Source organism: Gobio gobio (genome assembly GCF_949357685.1).
Source record: "Gobio gobio genome assembly, chromosome: 17".
NCBI classification, from domain to species: domain Eukaryota; kingdom Metazoa; phylum Chordata; class Actinopteri; order Cypriniformes; family Gobionidae; genus Gobio; species Gobio gobio.
In genome coordinates this window covers 47,663,603-47,674,243 of record NC_137110.1, presented here as the reverse complement: position 1 = coordinate 47,674,243, position 10,641 = coordinate 47,663,603, and the positions used below count along the sequence as shown (strand labels likewise).

At 39.0% G+C, this 10,641-nt stretch overlaps 1 protein-coding gene across 1 annotated transcript; it reads left to right on the top strand.

Moving 5' to 3' along the window:
• The first annotated feature begins 1,576 nt into the window (after window positions 1-1,576).
• Window positions 1,577-10,183, top strand: LOC307140677 (volume-regulated anion channel subunit LRRC8E). Its single transcript, XM_079840334.1, has 3 exons — window positions 1,577-1,679; window positions 3,348-3,507; window positions 5,883-10,183. Exons 2-3 carry the CDS (start codon window positions 3,367-3,369, stop codon window positions 8,145-8,147), a joined length of 2,406 nt encoding a protein of 801 aa, XP_079696460.1. The 5' UTR covers window positions 1,577-1,679; window positions 3,348-3,366; the 3' UTR covers window positions 8,148-10,183.
• The last annotated feature ends 458 nt before the right edge of the window (window positions 10,184-10,641 follow it).

Here is a 10,641-nt window from a genome sequence, read left to right as displayed (position 1 = left end):
TTTGTATCAAAATCCAAAATGGCAGCATACGTGGACAAAGACACTGGCCATGAGGTAAGTGTTTTTATATTTTCACAATTATGATATTTTAGAGTGATTTTGTTTTAGAAAATATTTTTTTAAGGATAGTTTTACATGTTCTTGTGCATATTTTTAAAATAATCGTCTCACAACTTTGATTATCAGCCATTGAATGTCTGTATCCTGGGGGATACATTGCCCATATAAGGGTATTTAACAGGGCTGATCACTCACAGATATTCTTATGTTTTGAGGCCTAAATGTTAGTAAATGAGTGGAGGGAAGAGGGAAGGAACCCCCCTTCCCAATACTTTATTTCACACACACACACACACACACACACACACACACACACACACACACACTCGCACACACACGCGCGCACACACGCACATACACACGCACACACACGCGCACACACACACACACACGCACACACGCACGCACACACACACACACACACACACACACACACGCACACACACACACACACACACACACACACACACACACACTCAGACACAAATGTATACCCTGCATAGGCATCTTGGGAGAAAAAGTTCAGTTTTTTCCAATTTTTCTAATGTTGCATGGATAACATGAAAAAATTTAGCTAAATAATTGTTCATTCAATGTTTTAAAAGTTTTCATATGAACTATAATAAAAAAAAATACATGTTACAATGTAACCCTAAATGGGCAATGTATCCTGGGAGATACAGACTGTAACTTTGAAAATAAAGGTCATATTTTGAAAAAAATGTATGAACTGTGTCATTTTAGTCTAGATACATACAAAAATAGCAATGAATCATTTTTCCATCAAATTTATTTATGCTTGCCCCTTTAAGGGTTAAATATCAAAATTCTTATGCTCTTAACAATGTATTTTATTTTTAAACTGAGTCCCGGTGTCCACTTACGAGGAAATAGCGTAACATATGAATACAATATCATTAATCAAAATTCTTATGCTTTAAACAATGTATTTTATTTTTAAACTGAGTCCCGGTGTGGTGTCCATTTACGAGTAAATAGCGTAACATGAATAAAAGATCATTAAATATCAAAATTCTTATGCTTTAAACAATGTATTTTATTTTTAAACTGAGTCCCGGTGTCCATTTACGAGTAAATAGCGTAACATGAATAAAAGATCATTAAATATCAAAATTCTTATGCTCTAAACAATGTAATGACATGATACATATTTAGTTTTCCTGTGTCTTATAAGGTTAATTCTCAGAAACTTCTCAGATTAAAAAGTTAACAGTCCGATTTAAATGTCCTCGCGAGTCGGTTGATATTTCACTATTTGCCGCCAAAACTGACTGTTCGCGCGCGCTGTATACATTTCACAACGAAATGTCAGTCAGGCAAAAAAAAAGTGACAATGAAATATGAATGGCGAATATGAATCTATTGTAGGGCTGTTTCTAATGACTGTTGCTGTTGACAGGCTGTCTCATCTCTGACTCATTTGGTTCTCATGATGAAACTTGTTCTGGGAGGCGCTTGAACGAGGCCGCCCTCAAACCGAAGAGAAACTTGTGCTGTTGAAAGTCATTGAGTTTGAGGACAGAGTCAGTTTTCAGATTTAAACCCCTAGAGATGGAAAAACGCTCGAGGCGCTGACGCTGTTCGCTTCAGACGTGCAGGTGAGTTGTGCTTTTCTTGCAGTTGCAACTCCATATCGTTTTCATTTCCAAACTTGTATACGAAACTGACTGATAGAAACTATTAGAGAAGTGTTGAAAATGGAACTAAATTCAGTAGCAAAGATTAATAAAACAAGTGTGAACGTTTTTCTCAACTTCATGGGCGTCAGGTGACCCGTTTTCCGACATGGAAACCGGGGACATTTCCTACTTGAGAGGTCAAAATATCATCTCATCTGTTATTATCTATTAATTTAAAAAACGGGGACAATACTTTATTATTGTTGTGGGTTTTATATTAGGGATTCTGTATTAGGCTATTATTAATATTAGTAATTTTTCTTATTTAGTTGGTTATTAGGATTTTTGGTCTGGTTTTAATACAACACACACACATAAAAAAAATGAAAACAGCTAATAGTAACCACTGTAGCAAGCAGTTTGAAATAATATTATATGATTATTTTTATATATTATTTATATTTTATTATTTCTTTTAAAAAAAAAGGTCTTTACAAAAACGCAAAATAAAACTTTAAAATATTTTTTTAACATTTTATAAATTGTATGTAATACTATTCATTTTCACAAACTGTTTATACTGTATACAGCATTTAGTACGACTTTTTAAACTTTTCAAATGTTTTATGTTTGACTACTATGCTTAATTAGGTTTAATATTTAGCATTTTAAGCATGTTTTCTGCTAATGTAATTGTTGCAAGTCTAATTTTTTTAAGGGTTTTTTCATATTTGGGTTTACCTTCACCACGTGATATAGTTAAGGTGTGTGTGTGTGTGTGTGTGTGTGTGTGTGTATGTATTACTGCGTTGTTGTGACTATGGAACTTTTGGGGACGTTGAAAATTGTGCAAAACAGTTGCACAATTTGTTATAACGTACATACGGTATTAATTAAATTTAACTTGAATATTTAGCATGTTACGATCTTGAAAGCTCTAACAATATTTCTTTTGATATTTGATAATGACGCTCTTCTCAAGTTCTTCATGAAGTAATAGTAGTGGCGTGCGCGACCAAGTAGAGTCAGCGTAGCTCGCAGCGCCATCTGACGGTGAAAATAATCACTAACTTAAAGGATTTTTCATAACCAGCTGGCTGCAAACACTAATTCGTGATCGCTTCAGTTCAGTCTCTTTAAAAACATATAAAACCGGTGGCAGGCTTCGGCTTCGCCCTATGAGAAGCCATGTGTCTGCATGATGGATCCCAATGAAGTAGTGTAAATGGAGAAGAGGAGAGGTCCAAGCCCTGAGCCCTGGGGAACCCCAGTGGTCAGTTGATGTGCTTTGGATACCTTCCTTCTCCAGGCAACCCTGAAAGACCTACCTGAGATAGGACTCAAACCAGCAGAGTCCCTGTGATGCCCAGTGATGAGAAGGTGGACAGGAGGATCTGATGATTGACAGTGTCAAAGGCAGCAGATAGATCGAGGAGGACGAGGACTGATGATTTGATATCAGCTTTTGCAATCCGCAGGGCTTCAGTGACCGACATTAATGCAGTCTCTTGAAACCTGATTGGTTGATGTCCAGCTAATTATACTGTGAGAGGAAAGATGAAACCTGGTTGAAAACAACTCGTTCAAGTGTTTATTTTACCTGCATTACAATATTTTTTTCTGACATTATATTTTCCTAACATACAGGACTGTGGCAGGTGTGAAGATGATTCCTGTGAATGAGTTCCGGAACATTACATCAGAGCAGAACCCCCAGTTCAGGGTCCTGAAGCCCTGGTGGGACGTCCTGTCTGAGTATCTGGGCATCGCTATGCTCATGATTGGAGTGTTTGGCTGTACAGTTCAGGTACAACATTTTCAGCTCTCATCATGATATCATAGAAGTTTGAATCCGCCACGGAATAAATGAAAAAGTAATTCAACTTTTTTTATTGTGGCATTTTTGAAAAGTCAAGATTGCGAGATATGTATGAACTATATCTGACAATTCTGACTTTATTTCTTGCAATAAAAATTAAAAAGTAATTGCTTTATTTCACAATTCATATTTTTTTCCTTGCAATTCCGAGTTCTGAAAAAAAAAAAAAAAAACACAATTCTAAAAAAATAAGTAAATATTGCAACTTATGAACTTTATATCTCACAATTCTGACTTAATTTCTTAAAAAAAAATAATAATAATAATTTACCGTTCGCAAAGACCCGCCCCCTTTAGTTAATGTTGCTATGTCCGACAAGCCATGGTGCTCTCACACCACACACACACACACACGTTCTCACGTAGATAAAATACATCGCGGAGCAAAGACGACACTGACAACACACCAAGAGACAGGACAGAGTTTGTTATGAAACAAAGTCTCAACTTTGAAATTGTAATTTTTTAAAGAAATTAAAAAAATAAATACCGTTTTGTGGCTCTTTAATGTGTCGTGATCGCTGTAGCGCCTCAGTTAAAGCTGCTCGTGAACCGATTATCTCTTCCTTCTAGTTCATTGATAAGCATTAAATAAACATGAACACTAAAAGAAATGTTGTTTCAACCGCGGAAAGACGTGAGTACACACCGTTTTTCCAAGTTCAAGTCCACCAACGTTAATCTACTAAATCTCCTGACTGCTTTGTCGGACAAAATGGCAGATTCGGCGATGTGATTGGCCAGATCGCCTGTCAATCAAACTTGCGGCGAAGGGTGAATTGCAACTTTATCTCACATTTCTGACTTTTCTTGCAATTCCGAGTTCAGAAAAAAAGTCCAAATTGCGAGATATGAACTTTATGGCCCAGTTTCACAGACAGGGCTTGGATTAAGCCAGGATTAGGGTTTAGTTAAATTTTTATAAACGTGCCTTAGAAAGAAAAAAAAACATTACTAGTGTGCATCTTTAAGATAAATTGTTTTCAGTTAAAACAGCTCAAACATGCATTTTAGTCTGGGACTAGGCTTAAGCCTTGTCTGTGAAACCAGGCATAAATCTCACAATTCACAATTGCGGGTTTATATCTCACAATTCTGACTTTATTTCTTGCAATAAAAAATGAAAAAGGTAACGGCAACTATTTAACTAGAATTCTGACTAGTGAATTGTGAGATATGAACTTTATGGCCCGGTTTCACAGAAAGGGCTTTGATCAAGCCAGGACTTGTGAATTGTGAGATATGAACTCGCAATTGCACAAGTCAGAATTGTGAGATAAAAAATTGCAGCTTACATGTTTCATTCCATAGCTGAGGCGAGCTTCCATGTTATATAATTGTTACATCAGATTTACTAAGAACTGCGATATGATGATTCAAACTGTCTGTGTACTCATGCTATTATTCACGGTCTGAAAAGAGAGTTCACATCAAAATGAAAATTCTCATAATTGACTCCATGTCATTTATTGTAGGATTTTCTCCCTTTCCTTAAATACAAAATAAACCTTTTTCTTTCATTGATATTGGGCAGTGATTTTTACTGCGCCTCTAAAACAAACACCATCATGGTATCATAAAAGTATAATAACATACGTCCATGTGACTCATGCACTTTCAGAAGTCATATGATGCTTTGATTGTGTGAGGAACAAACTGAAATTTAATTCGTTTTTTACTTAAATCATTTTCCACCACCACAGCTTTCAAATCTATTATATTCACAAATGCTGCATGAAGACAAATGACATGGCTTATTTTGGGATGAACTATTCCTTTGAAAAGTACCATTATTTTGGTGCATTTATGTTTAAACTCTTCAGTGGTAATGTTAACAAATTATACTTTTGTAAAATTTTGGCAAACACTTCCAACATGTTCCACGATCTACATGTAAATACGATATTTTGGATACTAAATGGGTGACGAATAAGATTTGCCCTACAAAAGTGGAACTTCATTAACAAAGGAAAATATTTTGCAATAACAGTCCACTCAAAAATCAGCAGTGGCACGTGAATGGGCACGAAGCTTCTGATCAGGAGTGTGTGCAATAAAGAGAAGTGATTAGGCAAGAGCGTTAGCTGATTAGATAAAATGGCTGTTTGGTGTGTTTACCATCAGGCTCCTGTTGTGATACTGTTCTTCCATTGTTCCTTTCATGTGCCGCCAACTGTATTCTATTGTCACCACCAGAAACATGTTCACGGGATAGTTCCCCTAAATTAAAATTCTGTCATTAATTACCCTCATGTTGTTCCAAACCCATAAAGCCCAATTTATACTTCTGTTTCTCTCCTCAGCTGACACAAGACAAGATATCTTGCCTGCCAAACCGACTCACGGATCACGCTCATGGAGCCAGGGACTGCAGTCACCTACGGCAGCACAATGAGAATGAAAGTCTATGGGAATTCGCCATCACCAAACATCTCAGTCCAGACATCGTGGAGGTGTTCGGGAGGAAGAACGGCCTCGATATCCACCAGTACGAGTTTGTCAACCACTTCTGCTATGAACGTGCTGTGCATTGGTATGGCAAGTACTTCCCTTACCTTGTGGTCATCCACAGCATGATCTTTATGGTGGCCAGCAGCTTCTGGTTCAAGTTCCCAGGGACATCATCTAAGATCGAGATGTTTGTAATCATACTGGGGAAATGCTTCGACTCTCCCTGGACCACAAGAGCCATCAGCGAAGTGTCCGAAGAAAGGCGAGAAGAGAGAAGGGTTGTATGGAGAAGGAATACAATGACCAAATCAGCCATGGACAACGATGAAGACATGGTGTCTCTGATCCGATCATCCATAAAGGACCAGAAACAGTCAGAATCGGCCGCGTCACTCCTGGATAAAAAAGAGGGAGAGCAGGCCAAGGCCCTGTTTGAAAAAGTCAAGAAGTTTCGGACACATGTTGAGAAAGCAGATCTTCTTTACCTCATGTACGTGCTACAGACGGTGCTGAAAGTCTTTAAATTTGTTCTGATCACTGTTTATAGTATCGTCTTGGTTCCAAACATCCAGATTGTCGTGATGTGCTCGGTGCCTCCAGATCTGACGGGGTTCGGGGCTTTCTGCTGTAACTACAATAAAGCACATCTGTTCTCCAAATTAGCATATTGTTACATATGCTTCGTCGGGGTGTATGGAATGCTGTGTATCTATTCGCTTTATTGGCTGTTTCATCGACCACTGAAAGAGTATTCCTTTGAGGCGGTTCGCTTGGAGACCGGAATTAACGACATCCCGGATGTTGAGAATGATTTTGCGTTTCTCCTGCACCTTAGTGACCAGTATGATGCCTTGTACTCCAAACGCTTTGCCGTCTTCCTCTCTGAGGTGAGCGAATGCCGCTTAAGGCAGATGAACCTCAACAACGAGTGGACGGCCAATAAACTCCGTGCTCGCCTGACGCACAACGCGAGCAAGAGGTTGGAGCTCCACTTGTTCAAGCTGCCAGGGTTACCGGACACCGTCTTTGAGGTTTCTGAAGTCGAGTCACTCAAACTGGAAATGATAAGCAATGTCACGGTCCCTGGAAGTGTAACGCAGCTCACAGCCTTACAGGAGATGGCGTTGATCAACAGTCCAGCCAAGCTCCAGCTAGCCGCCCTCAATCATCTGCGCGAGAACCTGAAGGTTCTGCGTCTGAACTTTGAGGGCCCGGACCAAGTGCCCCTGTGGATGTACACCTTACAGAACCTGGAAGAGCTTCACCTGAGCGGCCCTCTAAGCAACGAGCTCTCTCGCAGTCCATCCCTGGACTCTTTACGTGAGCTTAAAAACCTGCGTGTGCTGACGTTACGTTGCAAACTGATCAAGATACCACCCAGTATTGTGGACGTTTCTAATTCGCTCTTGCGACTGTGCGTTCACAACGAGGGCACTAGACTTCAGGTTTTCAACAGCCTGAAGAAGCTGGGCAACCTGGCCACTCTGGAGCTGAGGGGCTGCTGTCTGGAGCGAATCCCCAGTGCGGCTTTCAGCCTTTCCCACCTGCAGGAGCTGGACCTTAGAGAGAACCGGCTCATCGCCTTTGAGGAAATCTTCAGTCTGCAGCACTGCCGCCGTTTGACAACCCTCAAACTCTGGTACAATGACATTTCATATATACCAGAGCATATCAACAAACTCTGTGCCCTGGAGATGCTGGACGTCAGCTGGAATAAGATCCACAGGCTTCCACTTCGCCTGTGTTTCTGCACCAATCTCCGACATCTGGACCTCTCCCACAACCAGCTGACATCTCTGCCCACGGAGATCGGCGCCCTACAGTGTCTGCAGTTCCTCTCGGTGGCCTTTAATTCTCTAAAGTGTCTCCCTGAAGAGCTGTTCTCCTGCAGGAAGCTCAAAGTCCTTGCGTTGGGAAATAACAGCATTTCCACCTTGTCCCCACGGGTTGGGAATCTGGCTCTGCTGGTTCGGCTCGAGCTGAAGGGAAACAGGCTGGAGTCTCTGCCTACAGAGATCGCCGACTGTCTCTCACTGAAACTTGCTGCTCTGATAGTGGAAGACAGTCTGATGGACCTGCTGCCTCAAGACGTTAAAGACAGATTGAAGCACAGATAAATGCCATACATCACAACACTGGCTGCCATTCACACATTTTTATTTTTAATGGAGTATGGTTTGAACAAGTGGCGGGCCATGCATTTCACACCTAGGCCTTCAGTGGTATCCTACCTGAATTAATTCACCTCTTAATAAAACCATCAAATCAGAAATATTGTACAGAAACGCAGTATAACAGGGCGTTGCGTCTCTCATGAAGCGAGAATGAATGATTAAATTATTAAATCATTTAAGAAGTATTAACGCTGGAAACGTGAAAAGTCTCCTTTCACTACAGCCACAACTGTGCCACATACATCATATCTAACAGAAGCATCGATCCGCTCCGGGTTTTCCGTGTATACTTTTTGAGTTCTCCCAAATTTTGGCAATTGTGCAAATTGTAGAGCAAAGAAAATGCAACAGCATAAATGGTTCTTGAAAAATCTTACCAACAGTATGACATTTATTTCAGGTGAGGTTCAAAGATAATACAAAGGTTTTCATTACATTTGATTTAAATCCACAAAACTCATGATTTTAACAGTAAGAAAATGTTGAAAATAATACATTAATAATGAAAATAATAATAATAAAAAAATTAGATAATACATGAACAAGAAAAAAATAAATCACATTCATCACTGAAAAAACGGGGCACGGATTAGCCAGCCCAGGGTTGACTGTAGGATATAACAAATTTAAATAAAATGCATTTAGCTTATTATATAATTAATACATCCATTTCTTCTCCTATGTCAGCCATTGGGGTTTGGAAAAAAAAAACGCTATTAAAACTACAGATGTGTTTTATCTTGTGCGGTTTGCTAGTTATTCTGACTTGGCCACTTGTTATAGTACGCTCTCTGACCATCCAATCAAAGGACATAAAAATGCAGACGTTATTGTACGCCTGTGATTATCTGATTGGTTAAAGCGCACATTGCCATTCATTTTAAGCTAGAGGCGCCGGCAATATTGATTCTGAAGGCCTCAAGGCAGATTTCTTTGACCCTGGCAACACATGATGCCTGAAATTTGATTGGATAAAAGCTCTAACATAAATAAACACTACTTTAAGCAGCGCAACCAAGAGAAAAGCTATGAAATTAAGAAAATAGACTATTGGGAATAATTTAACACACATTCATGGAAAAAAAATATATAAAAATTTAAGTCAGAGATTCTAATAGTGATTAGGCCAGCAGAGCCCTGACGGCCCACCACTGGTTTGGACAAATCATACACTGTGAACCCGAACAGTGAAATTAGTTTCTCTCAAATGACTGAAAGCTCCTTGAACTTAACAGAAAAAAGTGAACTAGTTCCCAGCATGCCTTGCGTCAGACTGCATAAAGAGAATAAATGTTGAAATAAAGTGTTATTTTGTGTGTTTTGCATTAAAGGGGTCATGAACTGATTTTTATACTGTTGTCTGAGGTCAACTTATGACGTTTGCGTGGTTTTTACATTCAAAAACATCATAATGAATAAGTAATAGGCTATTTTCTGCCTTGGTTTTGAGGCTCTCTGAAGAAACGCTCAGTTTTGATGGGCGTGCTGCACTGAAGACTTGGAAGTAAACGCCCACGGCTAGGATTGGATAAGATTTGCATATTTCATGAGCTTCAGCTCCTCTCAGTACATGTTGGAATTGTTTTGAAAGCGTGTGGAGAAACACTCACAGGACTCGCAAAATATCTTTATCAAACAAACACAATGATTCATCTCTCTCAATTCATGACCCTTTTAATATAAGCCAAGATTTGTTAGTGTTTAAGCCTCTGTTATGTTGGGTTACAGGGTTTATGTTATGTTTGAATGTTACCTTTGTGGTGAACAGTAGAGCCTGTGGTTCGGTCGAGGATGAATTGCTATTTTTTTAAGACTGTATATGGCATGTTGTGTACATACACATGTATAGTGATAATCTATTTTCTAGTTATATTACCACATGCAACTGTGCTATTGTTCTAAAAGAGTTCAAATGTTGTTAATGAATTTGAATTGTATGAGTTTGGTTAGTCAACATTTTTATTAAAATTGTGATTAACATGTACAAAATCAAAATTTTATGCTCTGCTAACTTAATTTTGGAGTTTTTTGGATTTCTGCCAACTTAATGTTTACATAGTAGCTGATTTATTTGATGATATGAGCAATGAACAGAACTCAATGTTCACTGTTTACAGCAATTAAAGTTCCTTTTTGTGAGTTATACAAGCACAATTCTTACTACACACATAAGGTGGGTCCCATGACATTCATTGTGTTCGTGACGTGAAGCAATGAACTTTCACCTGACAGACTTGATAGACTAGATCATCATCTAAGGCTGCGCCTGATATCGCACTCTTTTAAAAAAATTTAATAAGTACTTACTTTGCGGCCTCTAAAAAGTATGTTCTGTAGAGTACGAATGTGTGTAGTATGAATGAAATTTGGATGTACATTTGCTATGTTGTCATTATCATGTGACCTACCAGCGTCAGTCACTTCACTGCCATTCACA